Raw genomic sequence first — 21,117 nt, forward strand, 5'->3', positions numbered from 1 at the left:
TTACACGGGTCTTACTTATCATACGTCGCCCCACATCCAGAAAGTTTAAAATTTCTTCGCAGATCAATAAAATGTTTCCCCCTAAAAATTTTCTTATACTCTTAAAAAAAGAAGTTAGGTCTTCTAAAAATTTCTGCTCCGGCACTAAATTTTCTCCAAGATCTGAAATTTCCTCGCAGATTATCTGCCGATCTGCCGTCTTTCTGGATGTGGTACGTCGTGGTGAATTATTGATGAACAAGCTCTTTTAATGAATTGTGATTCCTGGAATTCCAATTTTTATATCATGAATGATGAAAGCCGAATAACCATAATGCAATTTAATTTCACCAAAGTAACAATACCCTCTGTAATCCTTTTGAAGTTTTGAATCAGAATATCCATGGTTAATAATATAAGTTTCCCCGTACCAGGGAGAAATAGTAAGTATTACTACAAATGTCAAATATGGAGGCATTAAAGCGTAACGATCAATATCAAAGTTTCACCTTATCTTCATCCGGCGATTTCTTGACTCGATGGTAAGTGGAATATAATAAAAGATCACCAGCTATTAGCATCTCGCTATTTTTAGAAAAACATTCTTTGTTTCTGTATAAACTGGACAATAATACACCCTTTAGGGGCCTTAAAGTGACCAGATTTTGTCCACCTAATCTGGCAAAATCCCAAGGTACCATGAGCCTGGAGTAAGGTTTATTCCGAAATACCAGAACAGTTTGGTCAATGATCTCACGAGAATATGGGGCTCTAATTCCTTAACCTGGAAGCACAGACCAGAAGTAACTCCAACAGCTCCAGGTCTTATTTTCCAATCCGACTGGAGCTCAGTAAATAAATAGTCTAACGTTTCAGTGGAGGTTCCGTTGCTAAGAGTTCGTTAAAAGGGTAATATTTTAAGTTGGAGTATAGTGTAGACCAGGTCTCTGCAACCCTACCCCTTACAGTAACTACTCTCTGATTACATTACCCTGATTCATACTATTTAGCCCATCGGCACATCGGCACAACCCCCACACATTTTTAATCGGGTAATCCCTGAAAATTATATTTTAGAATAATGGCCAGTTAGATAGACGGACCGTGAAGTTAAAAATGTCTAAAAAGTGGTCAGGTTATACTGGATGTAGCGGTTGGTTTGACATGTGAGGGTGCGATCTGACCCCAGTAGGACACGACACATGGTAGCGGGCAGATCACCAGCTCCCACGTAGCTCTACAATTATTGCAGCTAAATAGGGATCTCAGATTCCCCCCGTGTTTGCCCAGCTCTCTCTCGCTCTCTCTCTCTCTCTCTCTCCCGCTCCCTCACGCCTCACCGCTCACCCGCCTATACTCGTTGAGCGTCTGACATTTGTGTGCCCCCCATCATGGCTTTCCCTCACTATTTTCAAACTTCCAGCTCATCCGAGGCAGGGTCCTCCCCTCGCTCCCCCTTCGTGTCCGTCCGTCCCACCACCGCCATGGACTTCTACAAAACGTTCCCGCCCTCCCCAGTCGGTGCATCCGTTACAGAATCGGGTTAGCATATTTTTATATTATAATGTGATTTCCAGAAACCCTAAATTCGTTTACCTGTATTAATCAACACACGGGGTTTGTGTGTGTTTATAGCATCCTGAGCCTGTTTTACTAAATCTATCATTCGATAAAATCTCCCAGGATATGATTATGATTGCATTACACTGACTGGAATTATTACTGCTTACACTGTTCACTGTTATACTGTAGTTACAGGTCCCCCTCACTTTCGGTGATAGGACATCTTTAACCAGTTTCAAAATGTATTATGACATTAGGTGGTCTAGCAACTTTATTAGGAAACACCGATTATGCTATCTTATCGGATTAAAAACGAATAATCCTTTTAGGGTTAGCCATTTACCGAGATTGAAAATCAAGTTACTCTGCATCAAAATGTAATCACTAAATCATTTAAACTATAAAGAGCACACGGCCTTTAAAGGGAAGCCCAATAATTTTATTTAAAGATTCAATAATTCAACTAATACTTATAAATAATCTAATCCAATGTCGTAGCTGAGGCGCTGTGTTAGTCATATCTTAGGATTTAGGTTTACATTGTTTCCCCCTTTTATTGTCTTGTATTGTCATCTCTCAAGCTGATCCGGATAGCTCTTTGTGGCGACCAGAATCAAGACAGTTCGCAGTGGGAGCGTGTTTGCAGACATCACAGCTTTGGTGAATTGTCAGAATATCTTCTCAGATGTCATTTGCCACGTTGATATCAGGACATTTTGTTGATTGTAGATCTGGAGGATGGGTGATCCTCATCTACTCATCTACTCATCTACTGGAATCTCAGTTTCTGGTGTTATCTAAACCCTGTGGATATCTTCTCATCGGGAAACGCACCTGTTGATGAATAATGTGCAACATTTCCTCGTAGATTGTCCGTTTCATTTGTTTATGAATCTCCAGCTGAAGAAGAGTTACATACGGACTACGAAACTGTCAAAGGTTTGCAGCATTTTTTAGGTTTAAACTTAACCCCAAAAAATACACATTCCAGAAAAATTTAACTCACACTGCTGCTTCCATCACAATGTAGTTGGTGAACACTAAAACCAATACCTACTCCAATCATAATCTCTCGCAACGGTTTGTGATGTTGTTCAGATTCAGAACACGTTAACGATATGTGAATTTTAAGAAGAACAATAATTTCTTCTTCAAATTCACATTTCGTTAGCACGTGCTGCATAGTAATTTTCGCGTATCATGTGTTACGATCTGGTCCCAAGTCTAGACACTATTCTCGACTGTTTTTCATTACAATAACCCTGTCTAGTCATTAATTACTGGTATAATAAAACACCTTAAACATTCAACTTATGTTGATATGTTTATTGAATCCTGACTGCCTTGCAGGTTCAGTTAAAGTATAAACGTATTTTATTTTGGTCCATAGTTTATATAGCTCTGAAGCACTCGTGGAGGGGGCTTTGTTTTAAAACATGTAAGTGATACGAAAGGTTTGTTTTAGCAGGAGCTTTTAAAATACATGTGTAAATCGTCTTCAACCCGTTTAGGGTGCTTAGGGTTTTCATCTTTCAATATATATCACTAGAATTAGGAAAAAGGAATGAAATATCAATAAGTTCTCTAGAGGAAGCATGGTTCTATACACACACAATAGCAATTCTTATATTGTATGGGTTTATGGCCCTGACGAAGAATGATTCTGGGTTAGGCCTTAATTCTGATTTCTGAAGAACTAATATTTTGTACAGAGTGGGTCAGGTTTAATGAAATCTTGAAATTTGTGATTTTGGGTATGACAGAGCTAACGAGCACGAACCATGTGAGTCCCCTCCAAGAAACATTTCCATATTGCTTTAATTCTAATCCACCTAGTATCTACGCTCAATTTTTGCAAATTGATGGCACAGCAGAGGTAAACTCGTGCAAATTTTGCGGAAAATTGTATAAGCTACCTTCAGGATTATACTGATTTGCTTACAGTTGCGATTAGTTGGCCGTGTAAATGGAAGTTAAGTGAACTCAAAATGTTAACTCTTTACCTGTCCTTTGAATCTACTCTTCTTTGATTCAACCATTTCCCTACAAAGATAATATTGCTATTGTAATAATCACGTGCACATGGGTGATCCAGCCTATTTGCGACAGTTGTAATCGTTAAGCTCCTACGTCATGAATACCAATGTGATGACGTCACGTCCCTTGTCTCAAAGTAGAACTGTCGGAGCCAAGCTGCTGTCTGTTAGCTCATTGCTGTCAGGCGATAGGGCAGCTGGGGCCACCAAGGAATCTCAAGAATTCCCTACATATTCACCATTTCCTGATACGGACCATCGTGTATTGACTGTTCGTGTCTCGGTCATCTAGCAGGTATCTATCACATTTTTCTCTTCAGCCTTTCCGTTTTTAATTTGTTGACTTAACAGAATCTCTTTGTGTCATCGTTAAACCAAGCTGCCATAACTTCGTGTTGGAATTTTTATGAGTTTCGCTTAAAAATCGAGTGATAGGTGACTTTGAACTTGAACTGAAAATTCTTTTCGGTACTCTTTTTCCTTATACCCAATTCGCCGCTCTAAACTAAGTAGACATTTTTCCCATGGTGATCAGTGTAGGGCATTCTGTTTCCCTGCTCGCCAGGTTACTAATTTTTCATTTCCAATATTTTCAACATTTGTCTTGAAATTCCCCGAACCGGGTGTGAAAAACGTCGATCTCACTTTCGCAAAAAACGTTTATCTCGTGTACGGGTCCCACTCTCTAGACTTCTTAATTCTCATTGGTTCCTTTCACCGAAGTTACTCCTCATTGGCCACGCTGAACAGACTCAAATTGTTACTCAGGGACTTTTCTGATTGTTACTCATGTGTTAATCCTAATTTACAAGGTCTATCCTTTGTCTTCTCTTGTTCATAAACAAATTGTCACTAGCCTGCCTATACGAGTTTATCAGCCAGTAAACACAATGCAATCTGTAAAAAGTTCCTGAACTTAGCTATGATCCACATTTTCATGGCATAGCTATAACTCCATTAATTTGGGCTATAGATCGGTGCAGCTTTGTTTACAGATCCCCTGATTTTCACATCTAACAATCCTGCAAAGTCGCAGTGAAAGGAGCATTGTTAGCCGGCTGCACATTATTATACTTATAGGAAGCGGTTATATCGACAAGAAACAGTATATGCCCTGAAACTGGCCTGAAACAGTTGATTTGGATTTATTGAGAAGGGGTAAGGTGGTGGAGCAGTGTCCTCGTTCAAGGAGGACATGTTGTGCGGTATTTGATTTCAGCCAGCTCAGGGCACACCGAGCTCCTTAGTCCGTCTCCTGTCCGTGTCTCGTGACCACTCTGCCGTTCTGTAATTGGTCGCAGCAAGAAATCCAGCGATTCTATTGGTCAAGAGATGGTGGGATTTCCTGGATAGGATATCACGTTAGAACCAGTGACTGGATTGCAAAATTATCTTCCGCTCATGTTCAGTTTGTATCCAGGTAGAAGACCGGATACTATCATTCTCCCCACGTGCAATTCAACGGTTTACAGCACCTGACGCTGTGACGTCACAAAATGCGTCACGAACTTGCGTCATAGGCTTGCTATGCGGAGGATGGTATTAGGGAGCCTGTCTCGCAAATCAGGGCACACTCCATGGAAACTGAACATTTTGGGTCTCTTCGTGTCCAAATATTCCGACGTTAAACCAATCAACCGAATCGACAAACGTGGGACCGATCATAGTCTAAGATTTAGAGAAGCATGACTGCTTCTTAATACCACGAGCCCTTAAACTTAAAATATCCCGTCTAAAATTTTGTTTTCACCGTCACTGCACTGTAAACAAGCGGCCAGACACTATTGCCCTTTTCAATGTTGCATGCATCATTATTTATCAACGTTAAATATTCGCGGAGAGGAACATTTTTTCACATACCTTCCAAAATAGCACATGTCTTCGTAGGGCAGCAGGGCTCTGTGGTTTCCGGGATCCTTCACTCCCCAGGGCCCCCTGACTTTAGATGTGAGAATTTAAACTTTAAAAAGAACCGTGTCTACACTTAGTCTACAGTGTGGTGATCCGTCACCCTGGCTATGTCTGCTTTAAGAAGAAAAAAAAGCCCGGCGCCTTGTTTGCAGCTTTAAAACTGTGAAATATTTACTTCAATTTGGATTATTTTGATCCTAGTATTATTGAAGAGCTTTACAGTAAATGATATGCAGGTAAGATTACCTTCGTCTTATTGCCGTTGACCCCTGTTTACAGTTCATGTTTGGTCCACACTGCTACAAGTAGCTGAATTTGGCACCCGGAAACTTATTTTTAGCTTCCTGGTTCCCGGAAGGATTTCTAGTTGACGATATTTTGTATATATTTCACAATTAAAAGTCTACCCACTGGCACCTGAAATACTGAAGTAGGTCGGTAGTTCCCGTCAGATCGGAATAGATTTGTTTATGTAGGTAAAGAGCTCAGAGAGTAATTATAGTGATCCGCTTGTTTTGATAAGGCAGTAAGGTGTACTAGCTCCCCCGAGAAATACCGGGCTCCGAGATATATACGTACTCCACTACTCCCGCTTCACACCAACTTTCATTATTAACATTTCTCAGCTGGTGAGTTGGAATATTTTATATTGCTATCAGGTTTTTTGTCAGCTCTTTTTCTTATTTCATGTCCTTACCCCTGGACTCTATTTATGGATCTCCATGATCCTACTTTGTTTACGGGATGGTATAAGATTTTCATTCGATTAACAGTTTAGCGCAATTAAAGAGTTGTATGGGGTATTTTGCCCTGCGCTACAGAATATAATGAGGTCAGAATGTAAATCCTCCACTTTTCAATTTGTCCTTAGGCCCGGTAATGCTCCTTTAATTTTATTGCCATCAATTAAGAGGTAGAGTAAGGGTGACAAAATTATGCTATAACGAGGGTGAGATGCAAAGAGTGCATCAAGTGGAAAGCATTTTGCAGCACTGCAGTCGTTTAATTTATCTAGAATAGTCGAAATTCAGGTTGGTTATTTTCCTGCCATTTCATCTGCGAGCTTGCCCCCATGACAATGCACTACGTCTGACAAATCTCGCAAGTCTGCCGTTAAAAAAGGTAGCCCGTTGCGACCTGCAGTTGGTTGAGGGCCTGGCTCCCGTACTACCATTGGTTTATAGCGGTCACGTGGCTCCGACGAGAGAGAGGTGGACAATGTCTAGGACAAGCCCGGGGAAGACTAAGGTCCTGTGTCCCTGGGACAATGGCTCACTGTTGTATCCTCACTCAGCCTCTCCGGCTTTTGTTCCTTCCCCTCCACGACACATAGTCCCTTAAAGCCTAGATTATCACAACTGTATCAGTTTACCTCTTTTTATGTTTTTGGCATTGACATCTGCAGCTGTAGCCTGTTCGTGACCTGTTTGTGAATATCTTACTTTGTCTCCAGTAAACATATAGCCGTTTGAATTGTGAGATCGATCTGTTATTTAGTTTAAAATTAATCGCGACAAATTTTCGTCGACTCACTATTCGCAGTGTGAGTTATAATTCACGATTCTGACTGAATTTTGGGTCATTCAACAAAACGATTGACCTAGACTTACTGTCGCTTTGCTCAGTTTATCATACGGCAAATATTTATTCTATGGCGACTCTACATTGTGATAGAATTGACCTTCACGGCTCATTTATTTTACGATTGAGGTATTGCAAAATTGATGACTTAAGTCTATAACCGAAGTCTGGTGCCCTTTTATTACTGCTATTTCTCATTGTGATATAATTAAACTTTTTCACGGCTCATTTATTTTACGATTGAGCATTGATAACCTGAGTCTATCACCCAAGTCTGTTGCCTAGTTTAATCCATTGTTTCCAAATGTCTCGAAATGCTTGATTAGATTTGATCTATAGCTTCCAAACCGTCTGAGATTATATCGTGAGAGGTGCATTCACTTTGGCTACATCGTGTCTAAAACGTAGATATTCGTCCGAATCAGATGACTGATTTATCGATATTCTCACCTCCATTTTAAATTTAAATTAATCCAGAATTTTCCACCACTTTCCAAACCCCTCCCAGATGCACATGCTCGGGGGTCAGCCCTTAATCAGTGGAGTGTATCCAGATTATTGAATTTTCTAATGTCCAGCCCTCAGTCCGTCACATTATAATCCAATGAAATGCTCCACGACCCTGTTACCTTACCTGACATTTACTTGGACTCTTCTAATTTCATTTCCCAGCTCAATTATTCGATTGTTAGTGGTTGACGGCTCCTAATCACATGATTCTTCCCTGTTTGTGATTGGTTCTCGTTCAAATCTGCTCTCATTGGCTGACAGCCTCAGCTTTTGGACCACTAGTTTGATCCATGGTAATGAATTGCCAGCCAAATCTGTGATACGATTACCCCTAGCACCACCCACGCCTGCCAACTTCGGAATAACATACTATACAAAACTATGAGCTTGTTTCAGATAAACAGTCGTTTTATAGTCTCAAGATCGTTTTTATCGTTAAATGGGCATTTTATAGGTATTCAAATTCAATCACTACTTAACGCGCATTATGATGTGACTAGACATTAATTATAGCGTTTATATTAAATGGGAACATGTCCTTTAAATGGCATATATTACATGAAATGAAAATTCTGATTTTGTTGGTCCTAAAATATGGGATCTGTTCTTACATAATATATATTCTAGCTAACTTCATTCGGTAGTTGTATAATATTCTACGTTAGCCTGAATTAACTGTTGGCCCTTGATTGAACAATTGGGTGCTAATGTTATTCACACTTTATCTCAATCAATTTGCCGGCTGTATAACCTATAAACCAAGTGCTCAACGGCTTATACTTTATCGAATTTAGTTATAACATACCTAATACCAACCAACCAACAATAGCCGATTCAATTAATTTACTAACAGTAGCCCTTATTAATTTATTAAATAAGATCTAAGTTTGGAAAGGTTAAGCAGCAATGTGTGTTCACCACCATCATCTGGTCACGGTCCCTCAACCTCCTTCAACAACAGTCCACCTCAGTTTTACACTACACTACCCGGCAAATCTAATCTTGAATTATCAAAATCAAATTGTCACGTTTAGTAAGATTTATTAGAGGCTAGAGAAGGACGTATAGCAGGGATAAGGAACAGTAGGTAACAGCTGGTGGACGTGGCATACGTGCGCCCCACGTTACTCTACAGCGCCCCTCTTTATTCTTCGTGTCAAATCTAACATGTACCTCCATTCTTTTTTTCCTCCCCCTGAATTTACCAGCCTGCGAAGATTAAAACTGAAATCAGGCTGAATTTCGCATTGATTAGTCGAGAGGTAAAACAATCGCTCAACCGTGAAGGGGGCGTTCTTTCTGGAGTCATTCGATCTGGATTAAAACAATGGGCTATAATATTTCACATTGTTGCTGAATATTAGAATGATTAGTCAGGAGAGCAACAAATCATTAAATGGCTACCATTAATAGGTTACTATTTGTTATTCACAGTTCTAACGTGGTAGCACGATAGTCGTCTATTGTTCCATTAGATATCAAGTGCACTGTACAAGTTATGGCAACTTAATGTGAAGAAGCTGGTAGATGTAAAGAGGACCAAGGTATCGTCGGCATTCTTCTAATTAATTTCAACGGCGTACAAGCAAATCAAACCACGTGACAGCATATAATTAAGTTTAAACGGTCGTCACCAGGAAAATGAGTATACAATGGCTGCTTTTAATGATCACATAAATTGTTAGAGAATCGAAAAACAAAGCTTTATCCAGTCTCAGAGATCAAACAATGGTTATCTTCAAACGTACGTATCAAACATGTTTTATTATTGTTTGGAGGCGGAAATCTGTTTTTACCAAGCTGTCCTTAGAAGCAGCTCTCAGCCAGCTTGTCTTTAAGTGCCTGCTTTGATATTGTTTTAAGTTTTCACAAAAAATTCCTTAATATATTTAAACCAATCAAAACACTACGAATCTGTTACATTGATTGAGTAGTATGTAATGGGATGGAAGTGTAGCCAGTATGTAGAATTTGTTTCAATTCTAGATGAATAGGTCAATTGTAACACGTGCCCAGTCTTAAGTCAAATGGGGGAGAACTGCAAGCAATTATTACAAGCAGTAGAACTAAGAGCAGTGCGGATTTCGTCGAAACCAGCCGCCAACCATCGTCCATACCCTTGCATCAGCTCTTTAACTTATAACCCCTAACCCTGGGTTTTAAGAGACAGTATTCGCTATTCAGACCTATCTAAAACTGTTCCATCCAACATCTTGTCTTTGCTTTTACCTCAAACGATTTAGTGCTGTGTCTTTGTGTTCGGGGTGTCTGTGTAGCGAGGGAATTGCCAGCAGGGGGTCAAACTGTTGACCAGTTTAAAGTTCAAAGGGATACTGTGACAAGTTAGGCTCATGACCTTCATGATGTTGTCTATTGTCCATTGCTTCGTACAACTACATACACCATGTTCTGCTATTAATCTGGAAGCCGATAATTATTTGAGTCTCAAAGAGAAGTAAGTGTAAAATAATGCTGGCTGTGAGGAGCACTTTCAGTATCGGCTAACTGCATTTTAACAACAGATTTATCACTTAGGCGAGGGGACACATCATTACTCGGGATTAACCGATAATTTAGCACTTCTCATTGCAGCACTAGCCTGGAAACTCTCGAGCACTAGTCCCCCTTCGTATTTGTCTAAAGAGATTGTTTCTTGTCCGTGCAGTTACCGTGGTTACCGTGCATTCCGTGAAATAGTATACTTGAACACACTCAGCTGGCACGTCTCTGTGAAATCATCGGTTTTGTAATGAGCAGTGGGGCTCGTGGGGGGCTCCGCCCCTCTGGGTCGCTACCTCGTTCTGTAACCATGGGAACATCACGTGCAGGGTCCATTGAGCGTGGCGCTCATTGTACACATTCCATGTTGGTTTCAGGTGTCGAGTCATTTGGAATATTGTTTCCCTAGTTTGTTGATGTTTTGTAGTTAGCTCCGTCCACCTCACCAACTTCCCGGGTTTAAGAAACTTTATATCTCATTTGTTCAGTTTTTACCGTGAAAACGAAGCTTGTTTGAGTACTGAAATTGAGTTAAGGATAATTTGATACATTTCTAATTGGCCACAATGTCTCTTGTTCACAGAAAATTTCAGCTGTTTTGTGACTAAATTGAGGTGTCCTAGCAACCGGATTCTCTCGTGTCTCAGCACTCTTTTCCCTCAAGGCATTTACTTGTTTCTTCCATTCGGTGATTTGCGTAAGCTTGTATTTTACAGTTCTGGATGAAAGAGTCCGCTACTTAAAGAACCGAATTAGTGCCCCATTTTTCAAGATTTGTAATTTACAGCTTTTTAAAGCGTCCTGATTTTGCTAGAAAGTCATAACTTCTGCGTTATTTTCGCTGACTTTAGGGCGGCTAATGTCATTGCGGATGCGCCTTTAGAAATATAATCGTAGAACAAAATATTTTTGCATAACGGAAACACTCGAAGTTGCAAGTAAGTCAATTCAACGATCTCCAGTTTTAACAGGCTATAAGCACAAGGCATCCCGCAAAGGAAACGATGAAACTCTAGAACGAAATGCAAGATTTATACGTTCATCTCAACACGTTTATACTGATCCTGTATACCTAACTAAATTTAGTCTCGTTTAATCTTGTTGGTGTAGAGTAATCACCTTAAGACCTCTTTGCATAATTTCATTGAAGTAGTTTAGAGCGCTCCATTAGACCTCATGAAGCCTGGTATTGGGCTGTTTGACAGGTGTCGTATTCGGGGTACCTTAAACCGGGCCATCTTTTGATTTACACGGGCCTCTAGACTCCATGTCTTCTCATCAAATGTCCCCCTTGTTCTCAGTCATGTGGTTCTAGCCAACTGTTGCCATGGTTTTGCACGTGATTTGTCACGGGGCTTTTCTTCAGCCAATCAGCGGCCAAGACTCTGGGAAGAGCGTGAGAAAGGACGCGCCGCGCTGAGCCTGATATTGTATATACGGCTTGCAGGGCGTGATGTTGGTATACACATAATCTCGTTTACCAGTGACTCCCTCATTTTTACTTACTGTCAATTACAGTAACTTGACTATATCCTAGACAAATCTTCCGGTTATTAACACTAAACGCATTCCCACTGCCAAATTTAAACCTAATCTTATTGGCACGATGCTATTTGGGTTGATAATCTGCTTGTGGGAATCTCTGAAAATAACAAAACAAAGTTTCGCCCGTTTTTCCTGGGTCACGTGACAGATAGTTTAGTGGCGATTGTTATTAGTGATCTTGACAGTCGTGAGAGAGCTGCTGTCAAGCATTTCTCTGCACTGTGATTTCACTGTGCTAGTTGAATTTGAACTCCACGAATTTCATTTTGTCCCCTGATTAAATGTGTAATATATCGAATGTAAATTGCACGTGCATTATTCATGGACATGTTGAATGTTAATTCAATGACCAACAGTATTGAATCATAATATAAGTTAATGCAATAAGATATCATAGCAAATAAATTTCATGTTTTTGGGGCTTGGTACCCCAAGTAAGGTATAATTAACAAATAAAAGTAAGAAATGTATTCACTAGAATATATGATATAGATATCATCATATTCTGCTCAATGAGCTCATGCTGGTAAACCACTTCGGATCTGGTCCACTGAATGAGACGTTACCGGAACCAAAACATTAATATATATAAGCTGATAAATATTAATACCATTAATCACTTGCTTTCCATACTGAAGGCCCATTAGAATTCAGACCCATTAAAAATATCATAATTTGATTTTGAGCTGTAAGTCATCAACAATCTCAATACATTACGGGCTCGTAGTGAGCATGCAACAGCAATATCCGTTCACTTTCTGTTGCGTTGCCAGCTCAGTGGTGCGGGATACCCGCATTCCTAATTCGAAATTAGGGTTGGTGTCACACCTGGACTGTCTTGTCCAGGATGATAAATCTAATTCGTCCAGCTGTTAATAGTTTTATTTGAACAATAGTTTAGGGCCAGTTTGATTGAAGAGTTTGCCGTTAATACGATGGTATATATCAATAATGGCTTTATAACCAAATTTCCTAGATATCAGTCGCCATTAATTCACCACTCTCTTTGGAGTTTGGGAGCACTGTCCTGCTGGTCATTGAAGGATTTCCCCAGAAAGCGCTAAGATGTTTGGACTCAGAGACCTTGAAACGGCTCAATTTTAAATCCCGGTGATATGCAAATCAGGGAAGCGACTTTGCCTGCCCCCAACGCGGTTAAAATTTCATTGCCTCTTATATTCTTTGTTATTATATATCCGAATCATGTAACGGTGTTAATGAATAATGAACTTATAGTTTTAGCGAACTCTCTAACCAATGACCATGTACGAACATTTGAATTCTGCTGACGCCCTCAGTAAGTAACCTGGTAACCGCTGCTAAGTAACCGCTGCTAAGTAACCGCTGCTTTTCTGCCCCTTTTTCTCACCTTTGTCACTCACCCTTTTAAAATGTTTACCCTTACTGTTCCCTTGTACCTGATTCTTGTACAGAAATGAGAAAAACGTACCTCATAACTCTTCGGAATTATGTTTACCCAATATCCAGTTCCATGTCTGCAAAGGTCCAATGTTTGCACAAGAAACTAGGGTTATTTATAGCCCTGTCAGGCGGGTGGTAATGACGTGGCAGTAGTAATGACCAGGTAATTAGCCTGCTCCCTGTCCCGTGTCCCTCTCGGTCCAGGTTCCTTTTCCGAGATCACCCCGTGCAAGGGGCCGTGTTCCGTGGTGACGTCACAAGGTACGGGTAGTTCGGCCGAGTGTGCGGGGGTGTGTGTGTGTGTGTCCGCGGTCCCCACATTCGCTGGGACTGTGTGTCTCCGCCTCAGAACCTTCGTCTCCCCTGATAGACACTTGTAATGATTTGTTATGATACCCCGGCTCGGTAATTGATGTTTATCTAGCGGATTCTGTCGGAAGTAGAGTGCTCCACAGGAAACAGCCTCCATAGTCTTTCATTTTTGATCGTTAATTTCTTTCCGTCATATTCTTTGCCGGTATTGATGACCTTCCGATATTGCAAATTTTGCGTTTAACCGGTTATGATTTTCTCTGAAATTTCTTTGTCATTCATTTTCATTTGTGTGACTCTATACTCTATAGTTAGCTTATTATACACCTGTACAGTTTGAAATGGCGAGCATAGCATTTGAAGAACTTCAACCTCATCTGATCCAATCCCAGAGACTGGAAAGTACGTGGTGTATTCTATCAGTCAGCTAATATTTATTTGATATCCTATCTCTATCGGATAATCTCAGCTTGTTTAACATGTTTACACCAATCATTCCCGGACCAAACTTACCCAATCATACCTGGATCATTATAGATATATAATCTTGATTGGAGCCATTAGTCACCACAAATCAGTACCCAATCAGATACCTCATGCAGTAAATTACTGTTCGTATTAACTGGGGGTGAGTCATGGTGCAGTTTCCGATGTCACCAGGATAGGGTGTCCCCAGGGGATATTGGTTGGGTGGGAGCGTATTCTCACGGATAAGTTTCCAATTACTGAGCCACCTAACCCAGGTGCCTGGTCTAGCCCCGCCCCCACCCCCTCCAGCTCCCTTGTATGTAAGTTATGCATGCAACCAACACAATATCCAAATAACGCAACCATGTTTCCAGGTTTTCTGATGCCGAGTAATAACAACGCCTGTGCTATGGGACGGTTTCAGATGCCCACCTCTATTCCGGGCCTCCCAGGAGGATACAGGTAATATATTTTAATTTGCCTGTATTGTTTGCGGAATGTTGCACATATTATTTTTCTTCATCTGTATCACGATTAGTAGATTTATGATTAGGGGTCGATGACATATTATGTTATCACTAACATTTTTACACCCCCCCCCCGTAATCAGTTTTACAACTAGCTATTGTGTCAAAATTACACTAGCGTAACATTGGAAACCCCCCTTCCGCCTCGGCTGATTATATGAACGACCCCTTAATTAGATTTGTGTACATCAACTCTTGGGCTTTTGGCTCTTGTTTTTTTCCTTCAGTTTACTTTGCCTCTCTATGCCATGTCCATTTCCCGCCATGATTCGGTTTATGATGCCCTATTTACATGCATGCAATCTCCTGATGCTTGCCATGCTCCACACGCTGTTCAAAATGTCCCCTACCTTTCAGTCTATTGTCCAACCAAAGCGCTTTTGTTTGTGTCCGACTTAAACTGTTTCTTGTACACGTAACGTCTTAACTCAATTTTATTTGTCCTCAGATTAGATTTAGAAGCCAAGTTCAAAACTAGGTCCATGTACTGAACTTTCTCGTGCCATCCTTTATGTAGGTGTTCAACTACACTATATTACTACTACTTATTTAATCTTCGTTGTCTTTTATTACTAGGTATCAAGTCTAGATGACTTTTGCTTTTGAGTCATTTAATTCGCTTCAAAACGCTGTAATGAAGATACAATCATAATTAAACAATAAGTTTCGAATTCGTAGTATGTGTTGTTAAAAACCATCCCGGTTTACTGTGCCTCGGCTCTCGATTATCTGTGAACCTTGAGCTACTTATCCCTTAGAACTACTTATCCCTCTTCCAAAATCCCGCGCATTTCTAGTGGTTAAGTGTAGTTTAAAACCCTAATTTTCCGAGAAAATCTGCTCACCTCGGTTGACACTAATTGAAGGTTTGAATAGGACACTTGTAATCCATGCTTCACTAAACTTTGCCAGCATTATGTCTGTCGTCTGTTCTTACATTGATTGGTATCTCGATAATAAGCGCACTGAAAACGTCGATCCTGATAGGTACGTCATCTGCCCACAATCAAAACTCTTCCTTCCTTTTCATTTTAGAGTTGTAGATTTTGAGAAATACCTCACACCCTGAATATACTTCCGTAACTGGTCCCCAGCCGCATATCTGTCACGTGCAGACAGATGGGACTAAACTTCTCGATGTTGTGTGTAACTACTCGTCATAGCATTATCATCATCAGTCCCTTTCCTCCTGGCTGTGTAATGTCTAAATTTGAGTTTTACAGGCAGCAGGAAATCATTTTGATTCCTATTTGCCATGCCAAATGTGAACTTGACCACAACAGCCCCTCCAGGTTACCCCCCCCCCCCCCCCCCCCAATGTGAACTTGACCACAACACCCCCTGACCACCTCCACTCTTCCAGGTTACCCCCGGACGTTAATCCTGCCCTCCACTATTCCTCCTTCGGACCACACAGGAAACAAAGAAGAAACAGGACTAATTACAGTGCTGCTCAACTTAACGAACTAGAACTCGTTTTCCAGAGAACAAGGTTAGAAATTTAATTACCATTACCACTCAAGTTCTAGGAAAGTACCTACCGTTCCGAAGTAGTCCTCAAGTTTCGAATACCGGAAACAGTGGAGCAGTTTTAAACCCCTCAGCGTTCTTTAAAATACACGCAGATTCAAAACTACCCCTCACTACTAAGTGTGTCCAGAAATTTACTCGACATTGAGGCGTCAGTTCAAAATTGATGATAACATATTTCACATGCTCAAAATATTTTCTCTCAGGTATCCTGACATTTTCACCAGAGAGGAGCTATCGCTGAGACTTGGGATCCCCGAGGCTAGAATTCAGGTGATTGTGAAATCTATTAAAAATTATGTGTTTGATTTTATACGACTTCGCAATTCGCCGTAATTTAAGTTTTAACCTTTTGACTGGCCGACGAGATGATTATCAGGCCTTATCATGACCTGAGCTTCGTATAACCATGTCCCACTTAGTACGTGTTTCCACACGGGCCTGTCACTAATTAGCTGTTATCTTTACTGTCCAAATCAAAGGAGGTTGCTCTTGATTTCCTTCGCACCTACTTCTGTGTACAGGGCACGGTGATATCATCGGGATTGTGAAGTGTCAGGTCCCTGGTATGTGGAGATCTTGCGTGGAATGTCCTGCTACGCAAATAACCCAGCCATGGTGTCAGCCTGTGTCTCACAATGCCCAGTTGATTCACCTCGTCGAGCCCCATGACGTCGGCCGGCTCCCCCTATTTCGGGCACCCAGACAGTCTGAAGTACTCGGTTCCGAGATCATATGCACCCACCTTTCCCTGAACCATCGTATTTATAAACCGGGCTGAATATAGCACCAGTTACGGAGACTTGCGCTCACCAATAGTCAATATTTTCTTGAGTATTTCACTGCATGCAAGCCTTTTATCATTCGCTGTGTTCATATATTATGACAAATTAAAAGCATCATTTCGGCACCTACTTTTTTGTGCGGTATTGTTTACTTAACGTGCTCAATGCGTCACAAATAACATCAAATTTATTGGGACTAAGTGTAAATATTGCCTTGAATATTTTCAGGATATTTATTTTTGTTAAAATTTTAAAATATCAGAACCGCGCAATTTTATCAATGTCTAACAAGTTTAAATGTGCAGGTTTGGTTCCAAAACCGACGTGCCAAATGGAGGAAAAGGGCTAAGATCCTGGACAAGGGAGATGAAGAGGAAGCCAGCTCAACCACTCAGTGCCATGTAATTTCATAATCTATCTTATATTTAAATGAGGGAAAAAACATCCCTTTGATATCAAATATTCAGCTTACGTTTTGACTCGCCAAACCTGTATGAGGATGGTAAAGTAATTGATCATATTATATTGTCGCGTATATAGTTCAAGAATTTACTCCTACTCCTACTATCCTCACTCAAATATAAGAGGTAGAGTCTAGAGATATCTCCCTCCTCCGTAGCATCTGGCGGTCTAGGGTGGAGTCACAATCTATTCGGCATTTCATTCAACTTCACTCTCGATCTGTCAACTTCAATGTGATTAAAAATCCGAAATTCAATGACAATTGTTCCAAAACCGATTATTTCTCAAATTACACCGTAAACCGTGGTCCCGCTGCTTCATGATGCGTGGAATGACAGATGTAGTTTACTTTATATTTTCATCTTCCCTGGATGTGTCCTGTCACCTGTGACTCTAGGGGGCTGTACAAATTAAAGTGTTTAAGTTTCTGTTACATGAAAAGGATTTGCGATGTAAATCCCAATTCACTAAGCATAATGGCTATTCAGGCTCAGATAAAGTGTTTCTGACATGTTCTAATCTTGAAGCGGTTACAACCCTCTCCTGTAACCGGACTTTCTGCACAAAGTCCTACCAGTAAAACGTGTTCACGGTAATTTCCAGAGATAGTTGTAACAACCTTATAAAGACCTTTAAAACAGCAGACAGATTAACCGAGCTATCGGCTGTAATTTTGAGACATTAAATACTCCCCATACCCCTCCTGAATTATCTTTGTCCGATCGACCTGATTCGAATAGAGCTGGAGCTGGGGACTAATCTAGCGGTTCTAAGGTCTTTCATCGTGGTGGCTAGTGCGCGTCGTACAGTGGGCGGTAGTACTAGTGTAAGGAGTCGGCGTTAAGTCTAGACTACGGCTATTAGTTACTTAGTGACAGAACATGTTGTAAACGGACTTGGCAACAGGTGCGTTTTGTAGCTCTCTCCTTTTCAGAGTACTGTAACACGAGTGCAACAATGAGACACAGGAAACTAAAAAGTATCCGGATTTTGTCCTTTTATTTTTCTAACAAATCGGTGCTAGAATTCTACCTCGGGCCCGGTTCCAGCCCCTTCGGCCCTGAGGTCCCATCTTTAACGTGTCTTTTCCGTTCTACCATGAATTATCCTTCCGTAGACAAAGCCAGGATTAGTTCTAGATTATTATGATCTCATTCTCACAGTCTCGTACCAATTACCATGTTGAAAAATAATATCACCATGTTTCCACACATACGTACTCGTATTACGGACATGAAGTAGTCCATTGTTGAGGACTGGGAGGTTTCACACAATATGAATAAAGAGGCGAGGGGTAGCGATGCAGAGAGAGAGAGAGAGAGAGAGAGAGAGAGAGAGAGAGAGAGAGAGAGAGAGAGAGAGAGAGAGAGAGAGAGAGAGAGAGAGAGAGAGAGAGAGAGAGAGAGAGAGAGAGAGAGAGAGAGAGAGAGAGAGAGAGAGAGAGGGAGAGAGAACCATGTGTTGGAATGAAATGAAATCAGAGACGTTTTGGGAGGAAGAGTTTAAAACGCAAGATTTAAACAATGAGTATTTAGGGTGTTAAAACTAGCTTCACTTTGCTAAGAAAAAGGGCCGCTGGTATTATTCGTCAAAGTAAGCTGCATTTCAATGATATAAAAGATGTAAGCATCGTCAGATCAGTATATAAAATATAAATTACCATTAAGATAATTTTAAGTTGATTCCGAGTCCATATCACTATCAGAAAACCCTGGAATTTAAGCCTATCAGGAATGTCAAGTCTAAGAATAGTTAGTATAAGAGGCTCATAGATAATTAGCGGCCTTTCATGGCTTCAAATAGTAAATACACCTGAAGTAACTGATCGCACAAAGCCCGATCTCATTATATCTGATACCCCTGATACCCTATAACTAACCCGAGATATCTGCCAGGTCGGTGTGATCAGTCCATGTGGGAGCGAGAAGGACGAGAAGCCGTCAGACCTACCTATCTCAACAGTAGCCTCCTCGACTAGTCCAGTTAGCAGGGTCATCGCCGGTATCGCTGGTAAGTTCAGATGAATATTAGCGTATTTAGCAGGGTCATCGCCGGTATCGCTGGTAAGTTCAGATGAATATTAGCGTATTTAGCAGGGTCATCGCCGGTATCGCTGGTAAGTTCTAGTTAGCAGGGTCATCGCCGGTATCGCTGGTAAGTTCAGATGAATATTAGCGTATTTAGCAGGGTCATCGCCGGTATCGCTGGTAAGTTCAGATGAATTTCGCGTATTCATTTGTGAATTCTCTACACATGGGCATCTCGATAGTACTGAATAGTCAATATACTTAAATACTATTGGTATTGTGTCTAGTCCGGCTTCTGTTAAATAGCATCTCATTCTGTCAATTGCCCCGATAGTCTGGGGTGGGAGTGATTTTGTACCTCTTTGTCTAGCATGGGTATTGTTGAATACTAGTCTAGTCCTTTTGAATACTTATGAAGTATGCATATATTTGCAAGTATGATGTTAACTAATGATCCATCATTCCAGAGACCCACTCTGCGCAGATGCTAAAAGAGAAGCTGATAAAAGGGGAGATGACAGACGTTCCCATCTCAGTTGGGGGCGAACCCGATAAATGGGGCATACCGAGCATGAATATCTTCAGCCAACACCAACAGATAATTCAGCAGCAGCAACAGCTGCAACAACAAACGTCACATCCTGGCCACCCACAACACCCGGCCCAGCCTGACAACTTCAACTTTCTGGAAATGAGCTGATTTGCGTGACAAGCTACGTGATGAAACGTTAGAGATAACGCGTGATAGACGACGATTGAGAAAGCTACGTAAAGGTGGTGGTGATGTGCGCGGCTTTGTTTGCACGTGCTGAAATGAAGAGCAATAGACAGGCAATGATCAGTCAGTATGATATTGAATAACACTGGGAAAAGGGGTCATAGGACTGTGAATGCAGCATTTTAATTCATTGGTTGGTATACTTAAAATTTTACTATAACTATAACGATGTTTTTATGATGGCAGATTAGGATATTGGTTATTAAATATATAAGTTGTTAAATGTTAATAAGCAGAGTATTAATTAGGGTTTAGTTAGATGGGCTAATGAGTAATGGCTTGTCTGTACAAGCATCAACTAATTTTAAATGATATAAGCATTTCTGATATTCATTTCAGTAACGATTGCTTCTACTTACAACTCCCTTAATGGCTTAATTTGATATTTGTTCAACCTCAGCTCCAAGAATGTACAACAATCTCTAAATCGTGACTTTGATGTTCAATCTGTACGTTGCAGAGTATTTATATTAAATCGTATGGTCCTAAAAAGTCTTATTTTGTTGATGCCGGAATATATTTTGCGTCAGACTTTAAGTGTAGCACGGAGATTCAGGCTTTTAGCGATTCTTTAAACCTAATAAACCCAGACTTATACCCGGCCAACCACGCTCGCACATACACACACTCAATTACTACCTCGCTGAATTCATTTGCCATTTAATTTGAGTAACATACATTATGATATATTCAGGGAGGGAAGCGAGCCTACCTCACGCTGCTTTTAGCAAGTTTATACGCCCAGCTCCGTATTTACGAGGCTTGCTAATGGATATTTCTTGTTTCCACTTTAAGAGAGGAAGTCTTGTCTTGTCATGGAGTTACTTAGGAACACTTTATTTATTGCAATAGTGTGTAGAAATTTTTTGATGAATTTCAGAATTTCGCTGTTCTAGTTATTAGATGTATGATACACGTTTTGTATACTGACTGGAAAATCAACCAAATTTTATTGTTTAAGTCATGCCATATAATCTGTCTTGTTTTATTTTGAACCTTATCAAACATCTACCGTTTATAGATCGAGCATTTTGGCGTAAAATCGCCGTTCTTCTAATGAATTTAAATTGATTTTCTTAAAATCGGCTCTCTGTCACGACAAACTTCCCGGAAAATTCGGAGCGGACACCTCAATTTAATGGCAGCGTAATTAACTGTAATGGGAGAATAATATGTGCCTGT

General features: G+C 40.6%; 1 protein-coding gene across 8 annotated transcripts; it reads left to right on the forward strand.

Annotated features, from left to right (window-relative positions):
- The first annotated feature begins 1,246 nt into the window (after window positions 1–1,246).
- Window positions 1,247–20,909, forward strand: LOC134826690 (paired mesoderm homeobox protein 1-like). Of its 8 annotated transcripts, none has more exons than XM_063839170.1 (7): window positions 1,247–1,521; window positions 14,201–14,288; window positions 15,717–15,845; window positions 16,090–16,156; window positions 16,974–17,069; window positions 19,026–19,140; window positions 19,625–20,909. In XM_063839170.1, the coding sequence occupies exons 1-7, from the start codon at window positions 1,371–1,373 to the stop codon at window positions 19,855–19,857; spliced, it is 879 nt and encodes a 292-aa protein (XP_063695240.1). In that variant the 5' UTR covers window positions 1,247–1,370; the 3' UTR covers window positions 19,858–20,909. The 8 variants fall into 8 exon arrangements, with proteins under 8 accessions (XP_063695240.1, XP_063695244.1, XP_063695247.1 ...); XM_063839174.1 differs by lacking the exon at window positions 1,247–1,521 and adding an exon at window positions 2,043–2,481; XM_063839177.1 differs by lacking the exon at window positions 1,247–1,521 and adding an exon at window positions 2,918–2,980.
- Window positions 20,910–21,117: the final 208 nt, after the last annotated feature.

The sequence above is a fragment of the Bolinopsis microptera genome, chromosome 2 (genome assembly GCF_026151205.1).
Source record: "Bolinopsis microptera isolate Bmic1 chromosome 2, MBARI_Bmic_1.0, whole genome shotgun sequence".
Classification (NCBI taxonomy): domain Eukaryota; kingdom Metazoa; phylum Ctenophora; class Tentaculata; order Lobata; family Bolinopsidae; genus Bolinopsis; species Bolinopsis microptera.